The 21,577-nt window shown below is 36.6% G+C and overlaps 4 protein-coding genes across 5 annotated transcripts in view; 1 reads left to right on the forward strand and 3 right to left on the reverse strand.

The window, feature by feature from the left end:
• LOC149926841 (uncharacterized) overlaps positions 1–21,577 on the forward strand; it is a 293,606-nt gene that overhangs the window by 260,002 nt on the left and 12,027 nt on the right. The window lies entirely within an intron of this gene.
• RhoGAP5A (Rho GTPase activating protein at 5A) lies at positions 13–3,462 on the reverse strand. 2 transcript variants are annotated; one of them, XM_090159157.1, is made up of 12 exons: positions 3,307–3,462; positions 3,138–3,200; positions 2,979–3,066; positions 2,808–2,918; positions 2,400–2,742; positions 2,270–2,338; positions 2,116–2,200; positions 1,877–2,050; positions 1,738–1,815; positions 1,536–1,679; positions 420–525; positions 13–357 (listed from the first exon to the last, which is right to left on the reverse strand). In XM_090159157.1, exons 1-12 carry the CDS (start codon positions 3,323–3,325, stop codon positions 180–182), a joined length of 1,458 nt encoding a protein of 485 aa, XP_090015283.1. In that variant the 5' UTR covers positions 3,326–3,462; the 3' UTR covers positions 13–179. The 2 variants fall into 2 exon arrangements, with proteins under 2 accessions (XP_090015283.1, XP_090015284.1); XM_090159158.1 differs by lacking the exon at positions 13–357 and having other exon boundaries at positions 416–525.
• On the reverse strand, positions 3,588–4,781 carry LOC149926851 (COMM domain-containing protein 4). Its single transcript, XM_090158661.1, has 8 exons — positions 4,658–4,781; positions 4,525–4,596; positions 4,394–4,459; positions 4,294–4,333; positions 4,113–4,232; positions 3,971–4,051; positions 3,741–3,911; positions 3,588–3,680 (listed from the first exon to the last, which is right to left on the reverse strand). Exons 1-8 carry the CDS (start codon positions 4,658–4,660, stop codon positions 3,640–3,642), a joined length of 594 nt encoding a protein of 197 aa, XP_090014787.1. The 5' UTR covers positions 4,661–4,781; the 3' UTR covers positions 3,588–3,639.
• On the reverse strand, positions 14,491–18,957 carry Mlc1 (Myosin light chain alkali). Its single transcript, XM_090158253.1, has 5 exons — positions 18,827–18,957; positions 18,578–18,605; positions 16,624–16,764; positions 15,751–16,005; positions 14,491–14,829 (listed from the first exon to the last, which is right to left on the reverse strand). The coding sequence occupies exons 1-5, from the start codon at positions 18,827–18,829 to the stop codon at positions 14,774–14,776; spliced, it is 483 nt and encodes a 160-aa protein (XP_090014379.1). The 5' UTR covers positions 18,830–18,957; the 3' UTR covers positions 14,491–14,773.

The raw sequence follows: 21,577 nt of genomic DNA on the forward strand, positions 1-21,577 counted from the left end.
GAGTCCAAAAGCTATATATATATATCACATTTTTATACGTGTATTTAATTTTGTTCGATAAATAGGCTTGTGCGAGATATTGTTAGAATATTTAATCACTTAAAATTTTGATGGACAAACAGTTTGTAACGTAGAAAAAAATTTTCTTTCCTTTATCGTATCTCGAATACTTCTTACATTCAGGATGAGAAGAGAGTCTTCTGGTGAGATACCAACATTTCCATGACCAATGCTTCTAAATGCCACGCAGCTAGTTGCGCAGTTGGACCGATTTCGGGTGACCGTAAAATGTTGGGACAAAATATTGTGCTGAGATTGTGAGCTGTCATCATATTAATGCGACTTCGTTCAGCAACTCTACAATTGATATTTGATTATTTTCAAATTCAAGGGAATTTAGTTAGATCACACTATTTTACCTATTTAAATGGCCTAATAGAAACTTCATAGTTTGATAATGTGCAGGTGGTAGTTTCGAAATTGCATCTTTGAGACCTTGTAGTCTATTCTCTAATTGAGTGTGTCCTATATTTTTTAAATAATTTTAATAAGTTGTAATAATCACAAGTTTATATCTCTTATGAGAAAAGTACCCACGTAGGCTATAAGATTCTAATGGGTGGAGAATTGTGAAAGCATACACTGCACATGACTCAAAATTTACCGCACGCGTAAAAATGTAAAATCTTAACTTTAAACTGCTATATATAAATCTTATTTATTATGTAATAGTTTTAGTAAGTTACAACATGACATATTTTGTGTTGTACTACTTTTTCTTCCAAAACCTATATTTTGAAATTCAGTAGGAGCCTGAGAAGTTACATTTATTTAACCGAAAAACATGGACAATATTAATTCTTCGGGTAAATATCAACACACCAATGCTTGTTCTATTTTTTTTCTTTATTTTTTTTGGATACTTTAGACAATACTAAACATTTGTGTCAAAATTATTTTAAGGAAATGAAAATTCGCTTAGATATTAATTTTTGAAAATTAACCAAAATTATCATTTTCTAGCGTAACTTTTCCGTTTGAGGTATAGTAGGGTACACAAAATTTTCCGTTTTGTGCAATATTGGGCGGGGACAAAGTATTTTCTATTTTTTTTTGGGTAATATCTCGGTGGCAACGACACTTTGTTTATTATTATATTTTGGTATTTTTCCACGATACTTTTTTACCCTCGTTATGGGTTTGGAGATAGGTGCTTTACCAACAGAGGGTAAGAAGTTTTACTAACATTTAATTTACTATTTCCACAAATAAAAATTGGACAATGATTTACTTTAATTGTATATTTATTTCCTTTAAGCCCATCACGTATCCGACTTCACCTACAACAATGAAACGGCCCGAATTTTGGCGAAAGGTAATATTAATAATTTTGACACGGAAATGTTCAGTATCGTTCAAAGTATCCAAAATAATTTAAAAGAAATCGGACATGTGTTGGTGTGTTGATTTTTTGCCAATTCTTCTTTCATAAGAGATATATTATATACTAATGCTGTTATTTCTACAATACTTACTGACAGCTGCTAAAAAGTAATTGTATGTGTCGTAAGTGACTAGAGGTATTGGAAGAAGGCGAAAGAAAAGTTTCAGCACTCCAGCAATGACATTAATATCTTCACACGCGGGTACGGCTGCTGTTATATCCACTTTTTCACCATCTATTTGAACATTTTAATTTAATTTTCTTTAATTCTGAAGTTAGCAGAGCCAAAGTACCTCTTTCAAATGCATTTTTGACATCTTCTATGGCGTCATTGAAGCCAGGGACTCTGTAGATGCCTTCCATGTCCAACCCTACAATTGTACATCTTTTAGATATTTCACATTCACTTTATTTAATATGTTCATTAAGTACCTCTCGTTTCGATCTCTTTAACGCACATATCCACCACAAAGGGTCTTAGTGTATTGTGAGCCTTTACTAGAGTTGTTAAATCTACACCAAAAATGCGCTTTACATGCTGTAAATCAGGTAGGCACTCGTTGGGAATTTTTTCAGAACACTTGTGATGGGTATTCAATCCGCAATCTAAATGTTTTTAAACCTTATTAATGAATCATTATAAGTTTCATAGAAAATAATTTTTAAATAACCTTCGCATTTAACACCCTGAGCGATTAAACCCCACATGAAATTTCCACAAAAATCGCACCACGGTAAACCTTTGTAATTGTGGGTCTACAAAATATATTGGTTTTATAGTAATAGAATATTTCTTTTGCTATCTCGAAATGAACTCTTTATCACCTTGAAATTGTGAGGCTTTTCAAATTGTGACACATCTATATCCTCATCCTCCTCATCCATTAAGAAAGCCTAAACATATAACATTAGATTAGATTAGCAGGTGGGATGGAAAAAATATTAATGGTTTAACCTCTAGTGGAGGAGTTTCGTAATCATGTGGTGATTCTGGGCTTTCGGAACGGACAGATGGAGTAATGGCGCGAGCTTCTTGTTGTTTAGCTTGTTTATTTTTACGTAGCGTTCTTTGATGCATTTTCCAAAGCTTATCCCGATAAGGATTTAAGGTCATATATGGACTCTCTGCATAGGTTGACTCCTGATGCATCATAGCAATGTAATTTCCCGCGTGAGCTTCTAAGTACAATGTAATTAATCCATCTGCTACTAAATCTTGGACTGTATCAAAACGTTTTTCTCCGACATAATGCTTTCCATCAAAATAGAGCTTAAAATTTTTCATTTGACCCCGAAATCTTTAAAAAATTATTTATAATTATTAAATTATTATTTTAGGGGTGTTATATCTTTCTACACTCACTTCATACTGAGGGTAAATTGGCCAGGTGCTCTTTGTGACTCTCGTACTAAATAACTACCTTCTTCTATTAAAAGTTTGTCAGCCTCTTCTCGCGAAACCGCACCGTGAAAACTTTAATATATAATGGTTAGATTGATATTTAAGGAGACCATCGGCTAACAATAGACTTACTCCCGTCCATAATGAGACGGTTTGTTGGGGACTTGACGATGACATATTACTCTTTTGGGAGTCGGGGCTTGTTGTTGTAGATGGTACACTACAAAAATTTAATATTGTCAGCTACAAGTCGAATAGAATATTAGATTAGCCAAAGGGTAAAAAACTTACAATATGTTTTCCATATTGGGGGAATATCCCCACCTAATAGGTTTTTATATCTACGATCTTTCACTAACAAAAAATATTTCATTAGTACTTAAACGTTATTCGAATAAACTCCAAGAAAAAGCCCATAATTTAAACCAAGGCCTATAAATATTTTTATTTTTATCTTTACCTGCTATATTTCGAGACATTTTTATATCGAAAAAGGTGTAACTATGATTGTGCTTATCAAATTTATTAGCCTTATACTTTTTACAGCGATAAGCTAAGATAAAAATATAAATAGAAGTATTAAAAATTTCTCAACTTTCTACCCACTGCACGCGCGCCGCCATTTTTAATGACTAATTTATTGACAATTTCCGAAATTTTGATTGGTTAAGAAACATTGACGTCATAGAAACTATTTATAGAATTCCCCTATAAATGTATCTCAACGGCATGACAACAACGTATGACAGACAATTTTATTTAAAAAAGAAACTATACAAAATATTTATAGCTATCAAACTACTGAATTCATGGCTTCATAAGCTTGTTTCAGTTCTAAAAAAAATATTTATAAATTTAATAACTATATTATTTATATATTTTTTTTCTACTTACCATATAAAAGCACTCTGAACTTTTCTTGCGTTACTGCAAAAGTGCAATCTTTAAATTTATCATCCTCTTTGATTTTTAAATTTATATTAATAACTGGCTGAGCCACTTCAGTGACCTCGCTAGAATTCATTAGAAAATCAATTCTCCAATGGCTTTCTTCTAGATGAGAGACTGTAAAAATAACTATTTAATTAGTTTACAACAAATTTAACGTCATTAGGATACCTTACATCTCAGGCTATTCTTTTTAAAGTTTTCCTCTAAAGCCGACACTTTTTCTCCATATACTTTGCACAATGCACCAGCGTGTTCTGGAATAGCAAATTGAATAACTAAAATAAAACCCCTTAATTATAAAATTTTTGAAAATACCTTTAGGTAAACCTAGTTGTTGTAATTCATTAGACAAAGATTCTTCATCAACACTGTGTTTAGTTGCACTCGATAATATGAAAATTAACACAGCTATTGCGGCTTTCACGTCTCTTGAATCTTCATACAAAATTTATACTTAAATTGTTTTCTCGTACATTTACCAATCACTTAAATTTACCATATTTTGCATCGGTAGTGAGTTTATAAATTTTATCATACTGCAAAAAAAAATAATCTAAATGTTACTTCATAAAAATAATTAAAATTTTAAGTCTAACATCAATTTCTTTTCCCAATAGATCACTGACTACTTGTACGCACAAAAGTTTCATTTTAATAGAACTCTAATAAAAATGAAAAACCATTTATAATTGAAGTAATGAGATTAATTTTAATTATATTTAATTACAATTCTTGTAAGAGTATTAATCTCGGCTAGAACCCAATCAGGGCAATCTAAGTCTCCACAGAATCGAAACCTCTGAAATTATAAATTCTTATTTAAATTTAAATATATATATTTTTAACAAATAAAAATTTACCATTTCTTAGTTTTGTTATAATTGGATCAAAATATTTGACAGAAACTCAAATGACGCTTGAAACACCCCCTCTACAGTCCTATACTTTTTATCTATTTGTTCTTTTTATCTTTAGATGGCGCTTATAACGGTACCTATTCCGTTCAGAGGATGGCGCCACGGTTAACCTAAAAATTTCTATTTTAAACAAGAGGGTTACGGTGGTCAAAAAGAGTTTGTTTACCGACAGTTATTGTACTCTTTTAAAATAGTGGAATAGTGCTATAAAGTGATAGATCGCCTATTCATTCTATATACATAACGTTAAATTCTTAAAGAAAAAGTCGTTAGTTCTAGGATCTCGTTGAAAAATCTAAACAATGCAACCGCAATAAAATATAGGAATTTTTTGTGTTCTACCAACGAGGAAGTTAATTTTGGAAATATCTTGCTAGAGAATAGTTTAATATAAAATCTGCTTTCCTTCCACATGGCAATGTGTCGGCTTATTAGTGATGCTACAGAATGGACCGGCCGTTCCAAGGGTAAAGGTTGAATTATTTCATGACATACAGCGGTAGAACGATACGTGTTTATACCAAACTTCAATTTGCCTCGACAGTATTCCGCGGGCCACTAAATTCGAATAAAAAAGTCCATCTTTTTCGGACTTTGGTTAGGAAAAAAACTTCATTTACTGTCTCAACGCAACCGTGACGTTCGAGGTTTCTGATAGGGATACATATTGTCCATGTTCGCATTACAAATGCTTTCTCGAGCTCTAGGAAAAACACTCGAAGTTCAATTCACGACCGACAACTATCGGTTGATGGATGAAATAGAAGATTTAAATGGTGCATTTAATTGTAATTTTACTGTTTTAGTATTTCCTCCATGATAAAACAGAGCAATTACTACGACATCCAGATTTAGGCATTTTCCCATTTTTCTCTAATTTGACAATAACAAACGCTAGGTCATAGGCAGCCACGCTCTTCCGAGGTAGCGCGCGGCTTCAACGCCACCTATAATCGTATCAGTCGAGAATAATTAATTAGTAGTCTTTTTTATTTCAAAATTAAGCCTTAACTTCAACCCTTTAACCATAAGTCTTTAATTAGAGTGTAAAATAGTGGAAATACTGATAGATATGCGGGTAGTGGCGTTACTTTACGTATTACCCAATAAGATAAGCGCCTTTAAAGGAAGTGGCGGCACTATCATTGCCACCTGTATTATGAAAAGGCCCCGGTTATTAGAGAAGGCCATGAATCTATCCGATTCTTCCAAAAACGCGACTTAACTGGAGAGCGGGGTGCCAAAGGATGCTAAAATTTAAAATATCCTCATGATAGAGTATTATTGTTAGACAAAGTATACTCTATTTAGCGGACTTAAGCCGAAATTTTATATCCCGTGTACAAATATTGTTTATAATTGCTGCAATTTATGTTATTGACCAATTTACAAACGATCCAATCAACGCGTGGGGTACCTATAAGTACCACCTTTTTTATTTCGACGCTAGCGACATCTATTGAAAAAGAGCTACTTCACGTCGAGCCGCCACTTGCTTTAAGGAAAAAAATACCCAACTTCAAAAATAGCAAATTATCACGTTTCTGTCCTATCAAGAACGTATTTCTTTATACTTAGGGAAAATACGAGAGTCCAACATTTGCAAATTTTGCGTACGGGATTTTGAAAATCTTTTTTCGCTAGTGTACGGGATTTTTACAAAATGACTATTTTGAGACGCGCCACGAGGGGGGGGGGGATAAACGTCACAGGCAGAAGACGATAGTTTTAAGGATCCAATGAGATACCAGGCTGGTTTAATTGGTTTTTGGGGAAGGAGCTTACTGTTAGAGCATCAACCAACTACTAAGATGTAGTTTGTCGATGATTAGACCACGACGGAGATTGGAAGCAACGCTAAAAATCATCTCAACCCTCGCATACTTCGTAACGAAAGTTCATCCGCTTTCGATACACTATCGCCATCTATGTTTCTATTTCATGATAAAAAGTAGAAGAATTATACTCGATGAAGTACCAGAGGCTAATGCTATAGTATTCTTAGGTACATTAATGCATTCTTCGAATTAAGAATACTGACTTAGTCTTAAAGGGCCACAAAATCATTTATATTTGAGAGTGCGGCTAACGAATTACATGTTTAGGGAATCATGAAGAGGAGGATCTACCTGAAATTCCACCCGAATTTTTCATTGATTATGTTGACCTTTAAATGCAACAAAAATTGGTGATCGTTCTAGTAATTCGGTGCTTGCTTCTACGTCACCGATTACGGGGTGGGGTGAAATCTCGGAACTGCTCCTTCTGCGTTGAGTTTGCAAGTTATCTCTCCCCACTGCAGGAATCCATACCTCTACTTGGAATGCTTATCCTGCCGAGGCTGTCGTATCGAGTATGGTAAGAGATAAAAAATCCCCTCTGCGCACGCTCCCCTCACACGTAGTTGTTTGTTAAGTTAAGATAGTCACGTCAAAAAAACCGTCAGCCACATCGAGACGAAAATCTGCCGCGATAAGCATTCCAAGTAGAGATATGGATTCCTGCCACTGGTTAATGGGGTTTTCCCCCGAGCTCTTCGGTTTTCCCTTCCATTAAAACTTATTGAGGTTAACGGTAATAGTAAGTGTAGGGAACTGTTGGCTCGAGTGGCATGAAGGGCTGGCCACCACCCTCCTACGCATTGTAACCTGGCCACCTGAATTAAAGGCATTGTAAGTCGCTTGATGACTTGGTGAGTATTAGCCTAGTTGATTATTATATCACACGATTTTGTTTGACAAGTGACCACTGTCATGGTCAACATAAATTGATTACCATGGCAACAAAAATATGCCACAGTTTTTCGGGCCCTAGTGGTGAAAAGCCTTCTAATCGGGCCCTAATATAGCAGTTTTAAGATTTCCTGAAAGGAAACCTACTATTAGAATACTGGCCCTTCGAAAGTTCGGGCTCCAGGCAATAAGCGAGTTTCAATAATTTCAATAATGTCTGACACATGCGCAGTTAGACGGAAAAGCAGACGTGGATGGTATTTTGACGTGATACCTCAGCGTGACCTCTTTGACAGGACATCAGCTTAGGCTTCCCTTTGTTGTGACAAGTACCATTCTAAATTAATAATGAATTAATGGTTTTAAAAGTCGCTTGATGACGTACGCCTAAGGTGTATTAGCCTAACTTATTATTATTATTATTATCAAGAACCCATAGACGTACTAAGAACACGTAATCATAGCTTTAGCCCGGCGTGGAGCCTCCTAATCTATATTTTCAAAATAAGCCCCGCCTTTTTATATTTTCCGCCTGTAGTAACATAAGTAACCAAAAAAATAAGCGGTCTAAGAACTACTTAAACTAACTAAAAACCTACTTAAAAACCACTTAAAACCAACTCTAATTTCGTTTAATGGAGGACACTTAAAGCCAACTTAGAGCCAACATGAAACTTAATAACGGCAACTTAAAGCCAACTTGAAAGCAACTTAAAAATAATATATAATTTTCTGTAAATGTAAGGGTTCGCACCTTCTTCTTAGAAGTAACAATAGTGGAGGAAGACTCAATAGCTCCGCCTCTTTCAAAAAAATCGATTAGGAGGCGATCCAGCAAAACTTCCTTTCCTCTGTTCTTGGTACGTCTATGGGTTCTTGTTATTATTATTATTATTACTACCATAAGTCTATGATATTGTTCCTTAAGTTTGTCACTTTGGGGAATATTTTACTGAGAGCTAGTAACGGAGTGACGTCATCACAAGAAGAAAATCTCCCCCTAGCGAGGCACTGTCAAAGGCTACGTGTGCCGCGTTAGCAAGCGGACGCAAAACGGCACCGAAGCCCGTAATGCAGTCTGTCTTGTGAATAGCTCTAAGTAAAACTTTTGCATGTGAAGAATAGGAAGTGTCCCCCTTATGTAATCATATTATACACTATTATTACTATTATTATTATTATTATTATTATAGTTATGTGTAGATGGCAGTGTGGTTATTGAAACTCGCTTATTGCCTACATATTGCCTAATCAGTAACGCGATCCTGGCCACACCCACGAGCAAGCTACGAAATATTTAACTTTGAAAAAATATGGAACTTACTAATAGTTTACTTAACTAAACGGTCTGTTACACACTAAAGCACTATTTACGTTAAAATATCGTCAACTCCGACGAAACTTTGTATGTGAACTTGGCCATATCGTGTCCATTGACAAAGAAAAATTGTCATCCTTTTTTCGGTGGGGGGTGATATTGGAAGCGCTCGGGCGCGATATTTGTAATTTATTAATTGTTGGTTCGTTTTTGCGGTTGAAAGCGACGACCAGGAATCGGGAAGCGAGCGCGCACGCCTAGCTAATTGTTAAAACGCGAGTCAATGTTTCGATTCTACTTTTTTTACGGACAATAAAGTTCAGAGATTCGCGAGTATCCGCATTGCTGACCGTCGCGACAGCACGCGTCTACGACTGTCTGCCCGTTTTACGCCAGCTATCGGTGTTGTCTTCCCACGTCTCTCGTTGATATGAAGACATAAACGTAATTATTAATTATTATAGTTCACAAACAATCCTGGTATTTTCACTACTTATACCATTCTTTCTTTTGGCTATTCGAAATTCGTAATCGTTCTTCGAAGATCTCGGTTGTTAGACGCGTATTTTCGGGTCTTGGATACGGCCGTGATTCCAGTATGGTGTTCTTTTAAAAGGTAAGAAACTATACGTTTATTCAGAAGTTCATAATATTAGTGGTGTAGGAACGTTGGAGAAGCTTGGAGGCAGGGCCGGATTAAGACTTTATGGGGCCCTAGGCCCTAGTTAAAATTGGTGTCCCCTTTCAATAGCGAGCTAGGCACTTCATCAATTTATAATTGAGAAATCGAAGGAAAATTCATTTTACTGCCAGATTTAGTATGTCGTCAGGGGCTAGACGGCAGTCCGTCAGAGAATGTGACAATCGGACGTTTTTGGTTCATACGGGTGGACGCATTTACTAAAATTACTCCGGAAAATATTTTGTAAAAAGCAAATGATTGAAGTTTCAGTAAGTTTCAAGTACATTATGATACAAAACCTATTTTTCTTAAAAAAATTAAGGACATTTAGCATTGAATATTTTTGATTAGACAATTTGTATTTCATAACCGATCAAAAAGTTGGAGGGGGCAAAGGAATACACTCTTTTAGAAACGTTTACTGGGCGCCGCCATTATCGTACAGACAACTAACGAGCAAGCCCTCTACCGCAGAAATTTCATCCACCCAAAACCGGTTTTTTCATCACCCTCCCCGTAGACTGTAAAATAATGGCGGTCGATTGGGAAGGCACGTTTAAGAGTCTATAGCTAGTATTGGAAAATCATGTACATTTTTTTTCTATGAAACATTGCATTGTTATCTTGAGCTCATTAAATTTTACGTTTATTTAACAGCGTTTGTCAAGTCGTTATCAAAGTTAGTATTCGGGAAAATTATAGTTTAAAAGGAGTACGAACTTTCATATTTATGTTATCAACGAAATTCGCATTACTGCCACCTAGGAGCAACAAACACAGTACCCCACACAAGTTTAACAGAAAGTAGAGGTGATTGGCGCTAATTACGTGAGAAACTAATCGTAGCGTGTGTTAGCAGACTGTTTTAGTATTTTAGTTTCTACTCCCTTTAAAGAATTAAAAGAGAAAACTTGAAATAGCTCCTGAAATAGGGCTGGAAAATTTCCCATTTAATTTTTTGTGGGGGCTAGTATCACCATAGATATATGAAATATTATAGATCCACAATTCTACGAGGGACTGATACAGAAGGGACAACTAGCATTTTCCTGATGCGCTACGTTATAGCGCCATCTTTCCACTAGAAGCAAAAAACCAAAATGTCACGTGACTTCAACTCCATTTTACTCTAGGGCTATCAACATTATTAGGCCTAAGCTACCGCGTTCTTTTTTCAAAATACTAATTTTTGTCACCGATAGATGGCACTATTACGTAGCGCATCGGGAAAATATGGGTCTTCTGCTAGCCATGAACCAAGAATCTAAGGGGACTCACTGTTCCCGATATTTTGACACGGTAGGTCGTGGCTTAAATCGGAAGGCTGAGGTAAGTCAGCCGCTATGAAGCGCCTCAAGAATTCGGTTCAACTATCACTACGAGAGGCTTAAGCCAATTTAGGATCCTTGCTAAGCGACAGTACGTGTACCGTGCGAGAAAGTTAGATTAGGCTTAGTTAATTAATTTTTTAAGTTTAAAAATAAAATTGATTCCAGTGAATTTGATTAAAAAACCTCAGCCATTTGCGGCATACGGGTAATTTTTACTTAACACAATGGTTAATTACCATTACTTAAACTTTTAAAGAACCAATTTCAAAAGTAAAAGGTCTAAAACTTACTAAGCCTAATCATTTCACCGACCACAACGGCGCCATTTCGTCCAAATTGAACGTGAACGCTCCAGCTTCTCTACGAAACTAGGCCAAGTTTGTCCACATTGAAATAAAATTAGCCGTGATTTTCTTCTTCCCGGTATTAACGCGTGCTTTTTAAATCCTGAACAGTGAGTCCCATTAGATTCTTGGTCCATGTGTTAGCTGTCTCTTCCGTGTTCTTCCCACGGGCCCATGTCCAGCGAACGGTATCTATGTTATTTCATATATCTATGGGTATCAAAGGATAAGGAAGGGGAGGAGCCATAGAGATAGAAAAGAAATAGAGGGAAGATTACCGCGTTAAGGCATCCCTGTTTTTGACCGGGAAAATTCATCCCCCCCAACGCATGTATGAAAGCGGAGATGGGCAGAATTTGCAACGTCATCTATCCTTCCTTTGTTTACATCAAATGACAGTTGATTTTCCAAAAGGCATAATGTATTTCATTTCACCGCGCATCGATGGCGCCACGTAATCTGCCCATCTCATGGCTTCCTACATTGGCGAAAAGGGGGTCGGCGTTCGCGGTCAACTTCGCCAGATACATTAGTGCCTCTATTTCTTTTCTATCTCTATGGGAGGAGCTATTTGCCAGTTTCAATAACATTACCGCCATCTATCGGTTTAAAAAAAATTGTACTAAATAAGGCTGCGCGTTCTTAAAATTAGTCTCGCGCAAAAGTACCATGCTGGCCAATTGCGATGAAATAAAAGCGCGTCTCAAACCTATTGAAGTTGACTCTACTTGTGGTATTTGAAAATACCTTTAAATTATAGAAACTGGCAAATTCGTTTTTCACCCAAATTTTTCTGACCAGTTTTCGAAACATTTTTGGAGCAGCAAGCGTCCGCCATTTTAGGCGTGGAGAAACAGAGCTGCCAGGTAAACATTTATAAGCCGGTTAAAAAATAAAGCAGTTGTGCCAGATTCAAAATATTTGGTTTAAAGTACACCAAAAAATGGACCACTTTAATAATCATAATCAGCTAGGCTAATACCCAAGGCCTTAATCGTAAAACGACTTTTAAAGCCATTAATTCAGGTGGCCGGGTTACAATTCGTAGCCACGTGAGCCAACAGATCATTACACTAAATATTACCGATAACCTCAACACGTTTTTATGGAAGGGGAAACCGAATAGCTCGGAGTAAAACCCCTTAAACCAGTGGGGTGAGAACTTGCAAACTCAACGCAGGAGTTGTTCCCAGTTGTCACCCCATTAGAGAGATTAAGCGAGTACCAGAAAAGGTCCAGAAAACGTGTAGAGGGAGCTTGTAGAAGGTGTAGGCTGTACACACAAAGGTACTACATTCCTTCAAGTTCCCACTACAAGTTTTCGGGCGGTGGCTTAACCTGTCTATTTTTACGCTCGGAATGTATATTTGGCGCCGTATTGCGACTAGGACTATTTATGTTAAATAGTTGATTTTATAAAATAAAAGTGGTCTTGCCCAGCTTGTCAAAATGTTGCTCTTACGTCACAAGACAAAGCTTTATTAGTATATTTTGCGCACGAGCGTTTTGCACGCGCGCTAAAAAACCTATATTCCTCGCGACTGTAGCGCGCGCTAGTAGGCTTGTGAAAGTAAGAGACTGTGATGTAAGAGCAACATTTAAACAAGAAGGCCACGTTAGTTTATAAAAATAACCATTGGAATTGAAATTTCGCAGGTGTTTATGAAAATTGCGGTCCGTATGAAGGACGCCATGTCCTTCTTGAAATGCTGGATGTCCTCGGGTCACGAGAGGAACGACGGTCATTCGCGTTTGGATGGAGGTGACCCCGGCCTGGACACATCGGCGCCATCGGACAAGCATCGTGATAAGAAGCAAATGTCCGTGTCTCGCTCGGGACGCTACAAGCAGCGACAACGACGACGTTCGGGAATTATGGACAACCCGGCTCTCCGGAAACTGCTGGATGACACTTCCGGTCGAACTAGGTCGAGCGGAGGTGAATCGGAACAGCGGCAGAGTGGAAACCATCCTGTCGACAAAAACTCAATGAACAATATCGCCGGAAGTGTAAATGCTGTCGAAGAGACGCTCAAGACTAATTTGGAGGAAGTGGATTTTAATTGGGAGTACCCGCCTATTTTTGATTCCAGCGAGTCTAAATCTGAGCCAAATACTGGCCTCGTTCTAAGTTCCAAGTCCTTGCCCGATATGCGCGTTCTATAGCGCACTTAAAAGCGGTAAAAAGTTCGTTATTTATGGTGGATCGACTAATTTTATATTTTAGCCACCAGGCTTTGACTAACTGTTGCTATTTACGCTATAACAAGATCATAGAACGTGTTAGCCGATGATATTACCATTTAGAATATCATCTTTTAAACTACTACATTTTAACAAGTTCACGAACCAAGAAATCCGTGGAAAATTTAAATAAAGTAATTTTTTAAATGATTTAAATAACATATTTGAATTTAAAAATGGCAAAAAGCAGTTTCTGTAAAAATTCTAATTCGAAGGAAAAACGAACCAACCAAATTGTTAAATTTAATTAAAAATAGTGAACGTTATGTTAAATTTAAGTTGACCAAACTGATAGAAGCAAATTATCTATCAGTTAGACAAGCAAAGAGCTATTAGATTTATGGAAATCCATAAATTGAAAAAATGCAATTTAAATCAAACAAATTGTTTTTGTTTTTTTTTTAAAGAATGGCAACCCTGGTAACCGTGTCGATAAAATTTGTTAGCTAGTCCTAGGAGCAACAAACACAAGGGTTGCGTTCTCCTTGTGTGGGGTGCTGTGTTTGTTGCTCCTAGGTTAGTCCCTTTAGTGATTTCTTGATTCATGACAACTTTTCGAAGCTTCTCTTACCTTGGAAACCTAATTAATTATAGGTTTCCACTTACACCGATATTTTGAGTGAATCCCAGTGGCGTAAATAACAGCCCTAAGGGCCCCACAAAGGCTTCTGAAAAAATCGTTCCTATTATAGGCGAGTGGTAAGTCACTCTCGGATGACCTGTACACCGACTTCGCGTACTTAGTACCGTTAAAGGTTCCAATTTTTAAGAGCTCACGACTGTTATTAGTACAGTCAGAGGTACGTCAGTGTACACCGAGTTCGCGGAGTGACCAACCCCTTGATTATAGGAAAGTGCTCTAAAACCTGTTTCCGCGGGAGGGCCCCAAAGTTACGCCACTGGTGCACCGCTTAAAAGCTAAAACTGACTTAAGCCATTGCTTTGTCTAAACTTCAAACTGATATTACTTGAGTTAAATAAGCTAATTTTTATTTAATAATAATTGTACTTCAAGTTTTAATATTAAGAGTTAATTTTGTGAAATGTTTTTCAGATCCCCTTTTTTTTCCAATAAAAAGTGAATTTTCTTTATAAATATGAGAGAGCATAACATAAACCATCGTCTAGAAACTTAAGATAATTTTTTATACAGATTCAACAAAAAACATTTTTCAAATATTTTATACAAGAAATCTGTATAGGCAGTTTTTTCGCATTTTTTATATTATTTTTTGAGCGCGAAGACTTTTGTATATTCAACGCGAGAGCCAAGATAGAGATTATTGTATAATATACGTCCAATTTATGGTGTTTTATTGCGTTTTCGTAGTTGTTGTGTAAAAGATGTGATGACTGCACAAACACGGACAGAATAAATTAAACTCTTTGAATCCCCAGCCTGGTCTCACTACTTCGCCGCCTCCTCAGTCGCGTAGGGTCCCGCCATGACGGCTTTGCAGAATTCTAAAACGGTAAGAAACAACAGATATAAATCAAACTTTACGTTATTTTCACGCGATGACGCCACGAGCATTAATCGCAATATAAAGATAATATGTGCTGGGATTGGTAAGTGAGAAAGTTAGTCTTAAACTCTAGGAACAGTTACTGTAGGCACTAGGCAGGATGATTAAAGGGGGAGAAAACTAAGCCACAAAATATGCTCAAACTGCATCACGACACTGGCGATCTAGTTTAAAGGAAGTCCGCGTGTGGCGCTGCAGTACAACGCCAAAGGTACTATCTTCAGTTTGAGCCGATTCTGCCATGTAGTTTTATTCACGCCACTTTTGATGCGTTTTAAACGAGAACATTTGTATAAAAATTCTTCGATACTTTCTCATCTTCATATTTTGTGATATTAGATTATTAATAAATAATTAAATTTTGACGAACTCTACTTAATATTATTCAACACAGAAACGCGATAGGCGCTTAAATAACTCATCCTCCCAGGAAATCGCCAAGAAGTAATATTTCCGAGAGCCAGGACCCGCAAGGTATTGTTAAATAATTATAATCAGCTAGGATAATACCCAAGGCACCACCTTAGGCCTAAGTCATCAAGCGACTTTTAAAGCCATTAATTCAGGCGGTCGGGTTACAATGCGTAGGAAGGTAGTGCTTGTTGAAATAATGGAAACTTATCACCTGTAAACAGAACGTCGTGTTTTTGACAAGCCTTAATATGTCAAAAAAGCTACCTGGTTAAAAGGGAACGCTTGTTGCTGCCGTAAATGTGAAAAATTTCCATTATTTTAACAAGCACTATATAAACAGTGACTTGCATGTCCTGGCTCTCAGAAATATTACTTGTTGGCGATTTCCTGGGAGGATGATTTATTGAAGCGTCTTTAGAAAAATATGTAAGAGCGACAATCTTACGTTCGTAGTTAATGAATCCCTCATCGTCTTCTGGACCCGCGCAGGTCTTCATGATCTCGTCAACTTCGGCGTCGGTGAGCTTCTCTCCGAGTGACATTAGGACGTGGGCCAATTCACCAGCCATCATGGTTCCGTTTTCGGCCTTGTCGTAGACCTTGAGTCCTTCCATGAAATCTTCAATGGCTCCGCTTTCCTTCTCCTTCTTGATCTGGCTGTAGATGGGCAAAAACTCCTCTACCGTTAACATCTTTTCACCTGTCAACAGAGATATCGCGAGAAGGACAGTTAGACATCTAAAGAAGCGAAGGCAATTTCAGTATTTATTATGGCGCCATCTACTGCAGATTTTCGAAAGCAGGTTCGATTTAATTTTTATAGATACATGTTCGCGACCGAAAACTATCGATAAAGCTGCTAAGGAAGACGCTATTAGTTTTTCCTCATCGTTATTCGTAAATTATATATAAAGTATAAATAATTTAGCCATATTTTGCTTATATCTTGATAAGTTAATTTGAGAAGAAACGTTCTTATGACTTTTTAATTTGTATGTTGCAGACGCTAGATCATAGGAGCTACCTCGGAGAAGCTAGCGCCGTTACGCCACCTACACTCGTTTCGGTCGCGAATAGTAATTACATACTAAGCATTTTACTTTCCTTATTGTAGATGGCGCGCCAATAAGAGCGTTATACAAAGAAATTCCAAGCCCAATCTGGCATACTTTATGGAGAAAGTTCTTCTGCTTTCCATTTTTCGTGATTTTATTTCACGCAGTTAAAAAGCAGACGAAATTTCGATACGAAGTTCGCCACAATTATTCTTAGTCATTCTTGGTAATACAGAAGTACTGTTTTGAATAAAATAATGTACCCCTCTTCTTGGTGCCGCCGTTCTTCTCGATCAAGGTAAGAGTCGGGACGAGCTCGCAGGCCCGGAGACAATCGCCAAGATCAAAGGCGTCGATCTTCGACTCACCCGCGAAGTCGAAAACGTCGAAACACTCCCGGCACGCTGTAACCGAAACCAGGAAAAATAATACGTTAACCACATCGGTTTATTCTTACACTACAAATTAGGACGCTAAATATCAAGGGAGTATATAGTAGATCAACGAATTTCATGTTTTTGCCACTTGAAGCACTGTTGATCAAAACTTTTATGGATAATTAACAGGGTTCATACAGCTATTGGCAACCCGATTTCCCTGATATATCCAGGTTTTCCCACGGATAATAATTCCCTGATTTTTCCAGGTTCAAGATAAACTCAAATAAAAACTAAGAATTACAGAGTAACTCATTTCATGATTGTCATTTAAGATAAATTGGTTCAATATCATAATATAAAATAAGTATAATTAAAGTCAAATCTTTAATAAGAACAACTTCTCGGTGTAAATTTGTATTCATTAGCGCAAACTTTCGGATCCCTCATAAATTTCCCTGATTTTACAAAAAAAAATGGAATTTCCCTGATATTTCCCTGACTTTTCGGTCAACCATCAAATTCCCTGATATTTCCAGGTTTTCAAGATTTTCCAGGTCTGTATGAACCCTGATTAATATAATTTACAGAGGAGGCCAGTTTATTTCTTCCGCTTAATGCAAAATACGCACGCGTGTGCCTTTTACCGCGGGCTTTGCGATGATTAGTTCAAATAAGATTCTTCTAAGTGACTCAATGTGCAAACTTGGGAAAACTTTATTGGTGTGCAGATTTGACCGAGTGTGAAATGGGATATTGAAATAAAAGTCATGGCCTCTACAATGAAATTTTTTTTAAACGATACATTATTTTTTTGAAAAATGAATCAAGATTGTCTCAACAGCATTGGTGGCTCTAAACAGCAGCATGCATGGGGCCCTTGCCCTTGGGTAATGCCCACTTACACTTGTTAGCTCAATCGTAAAGTTAACGGTAAAGCAAGTAAGTCTCGAGAATTAATAATTATAATAAATATAATTTGTTTTTTTAATATGAAAGGGTACTTTATTAACATATTTTAAAATAAGTTCAAAGTTTTGTTTATTGTCTAAAAATATTCAAGGACAGGACCATGTGCCTACTTGGTCTCATTTCTTACGTGTCTGGTCTTTCTAGGTTGTTCGAAAACGAATTGCACATCAGGCGTTCGTTTCTGAATTTTATCTTTTCCCTTTTTTAAGTGTAAAGGTCCATTAGTTTAATAATCCCGAGTACCAGCGTTAGTCCTTGGGCGAAGAATTAGCTATAGACCGTAACGCGAGGGGTATTTAGGGACGCTTGTGTTTTTCTAAGAAAATATCTTCTTGGAAATTTCGTAACTCTCGCAGCGCGAAGGGAGTTTGTTGGCGTAGATGTTGGATCTAATTCGGCTTCATCCGTATAAGGAAAGGCTGAGGTACCGCACCAGAGAGGGAAAAGATGCTCCAGAGCTTCCATCGTGAGACTCACTCCCCAAGGAGAAAACGTCTCTCTCGACACATACTTCGAGGGGCTAAAAATAGCTCAAGCCTCTTCCTCTCTTAAAGCCTTACCTAGTAAACTATGCGACTAAACTTCTAGAAAGTTTCGATTTCACACGCGGTTTTTTTGCCTTGTTTTAAAACACGAAATATTTGACTTTGTTAAAAGTTTGAGTACAATTGTAACCGTTTGTCGTAGCGTAAGTAACTCTCGCGTGGATCTAGTTTCATTACCGCCTCGTTTCTAAATCAAAACCGCACGTGTCCCGAATTGATCGCGTAAATTGTGAAAATTTTGCATTTGTTTTGGGGTAGTTAAAAGAACCGAATTTCTTTTACATAAATAACCAAAAAATCAACAAAAACAAAATAAAACTTACTCTGAACTTCGTTTGGTCTAAGATCCGCCTGAAAAACAATAATGAAAAACCGTCATTCTCAAAAACAGGGAAAACTAATTAAATAATCTAAGTGTTAGTCGCGTTTTGGCGTAATTAACTAAGCTCAAATATAATTAACGCGAAATCGTACAATTTGATTTCGATAATATTGTATTCGTTGTAGTAGGCGCGGTTGGTAATCGACACCGAATTAGTGTTAAGAAAAATCGACGGGAAATATTGACTCACCATTTCTGCTTCTGCGATGTGCTCCGGTTCAGGCCTAGACTGAAATGTGCTCCCCGATTTCAGTCGCGAAGAGGGATTTGTCTTTTAAGACACCCAGGGGGAGCTGCTCTCGAAGCCCTGCTAAAAACACAGCCAGCAACTTTGGGCTGTTTGGCGTCATCAAGGATCTTGGTATCTCTTCCTTCAATTTGAGCTTTTCCATTTCTAGCGTTTGGTAGTTGTCAGTCGCCGCTGCTTGTTAATTGTTATTGAAGTCGGTTCAGGATTTTTGCAACTCCGCGACGCGTACGTTACGCTTTCCACAATGAACCTAGCCTCGAGGACAGTGGGAAGGCTTGGGATTGGGAGTGTCCTTATTGACAATTACGTTATGGACCGCTAGGGTATATCGTTTTTAGACAAAGAAATAACTGGGTTGAAAATCATTGTTTATGAAAAGGGGGATCTTCCGCTCAGGTTTATAATTAGAAAATTAATTGGGTCGGATGGGTGTAATCTGGGTTCCTGGTTTGTTCCCTTTGATCCGAGGGGCTAGCCACTTAAGAAATCTGGTGTACAAACAGTGAGAAATCGAAATAATTATTTCCGGAAATCTTGAAATCCACAAGAAATATTGGAAATATAAAGAAATAAACGGAAATATTTTCGATATTTCTGGAAATCAAGAAATCTAAAGAAATATTAGAAATCTCGAGAAATGCAAAGAAGTATTGGAAATCTAGAGAATTAACCGGAAATATTTTCTATATTGCTGGAAATCTAGAAAAATCGTAAATATTTAAGAAATATCGGAAATATTTGGAAATCAGAAATCTGGTGTACATTTTTTTTTTTCGAAGTGGCTACCCCCTCGCTTTTATCGACGGGTATCTTTGACTTTAAAGTTTTTTTTCTTTAAAATCCGTGACTCTATAATTATATACATAAATGTGTCAATTAGTTGAACTGACGAAGAATTGCCGTCATAAGATTGGGAACTGACACACTTATGTGAAATTATAAAATTATTGTACTTCTTATTCCGTAAGGTCAGGGTAATATAGTTCAAAGTTATGACGTTTTTCAAGTCGCGTTACGTCATTGCTGTAGCTTTAATAGTGGGTGCCATTACTGGGGTTCTTTAAAAACTAAATTACGAGTTTTAAGGAAGACGCTCGCGGTAATGCACACCGCTTCAAATCTGGTGTAACCCGAGTGGGTAGGCACTTGGAAAAAAATTGTACACCAGATTTCCAAATATTTCTGATATTTCCAATATTTCTTATGGATTTCAAGGCATGTTTATTTTTATTTCTCGCTATTTGTACACTATATTTTTTAAGTGGCTACCCCCTCGGTGTAACCGGTCTAGGTCTGGAAATTCTGACTATTTTAATTTGTTTGGTCCGAGATTCGCGTTTTAATTTTATTATTGAAGGCCTATTGGTCCCAGAAGTATTTCGTAAGTTTTATAACTACTTCAAATTTGTTAGGGTTTAACTTTTTTTGCCCCCTTTTTATTATGGACTTTTCTACCTTTTCAGGTAATTTGTCTGCCATATCTTGTGTTTTACCAAATTTAGAAATTACCACATCAGAGGTGCGCTAACAGCGTAAGCTATAAGTTATTTGGTGTTGATGAATTTAAACAGTGACCTAGTCTGGAACTTCAGTGATTCCAGATCTCAAAAATGAAATTTTCCTTTTTTCAATTTTCCCTTTTCTGAGCAAATATTCCCTAGTTTTCCAAAATAATTATCACTGCAAGCCTCTGTTATAGAAAATAAAGCGCCATCTATATTATCAATAACGAACTATACACCCCATAGTTCAACTCTAATATTGTTTGATTTTCACTGTTATTCAGTTTAGTTATCCGTGTAGGCCCCTAGTATAGAAAATAAAGCGCCATCTATATTCTCAGTATCGAATTATATACCCATAATTCAACTCAAATATGGTTTGATTTTCACGGTTTTTCAGTTTAGTTATCGGTGTAGGGCCCTAGTATAGAAAATAAAGCGCCATCTATATTCTCAATATCGAATTATATATACATAATTCAACTCTAATATTGTTTGATTTTTAGTTTAGTTATTTAATGAAGGCTAAAATGAAATACCCAAGCAAGATTTCCGGGGCGCCAACTCAACCAAATTCGATTAAAGATTTACTATCAGTTTTTAATTTTTAAACCAAAATATAACTTAACCTAATGATTTATTCGATTTTTCATTATATTAATCATTTCTTTAAGATCAAAGAATCTATCGTAGTTTCATTTTCAGTTCCTAATTAAAACTCGCCTCGTAGAAATTCAAGTTAATAGACTAAATTAAGCAATTGTATTTTTTTAGCAAACTTAATCCATTTTGTTTCGTTAATTTTTAATATTTTCGCTTTAAAATCATTCCCGCCTCATGAATCGGTGACCGTGACAGGTTTCCAAAGTGGTATTTAACAAGTGTTAAATATTGTGGTAAATAACATTGTGGTATAAATTGGGAAAAGTGGTAAATAATGGTAGATAATGGAAAACTATATATATGCATGAAATATTTACAGTATTTAAAACTTAACCTACATTTAAGGAGATAAAATCTTTAAATTTACAACCGACTCGTAGAGATATGAAAATAAAGTTTAAGATCTTCTAAAGTTGATATATTACGTTTTTTTAAGGATTTTCAAGATTTCACATTTCCCGTTGTTCTGGCGCACGGGAAAACGACTGTACACACGGACAAAATTTAACGGATTTTTCCGCCGTCA

This window comes from Leiobunum rupestre, chromosome 9 (assembly GCF_980474605.1).
Source record: "Leiobunum rupestre chromosome 9, qqLeiRupe1.1.hap1, whole genome shotgun sequence".
NCBI lineage: Eukaryota > Metazoa > Arthropoda > Arachnida > Opiliones > Sclerosomatidae > Leiobunum > Leiobunum rupestre.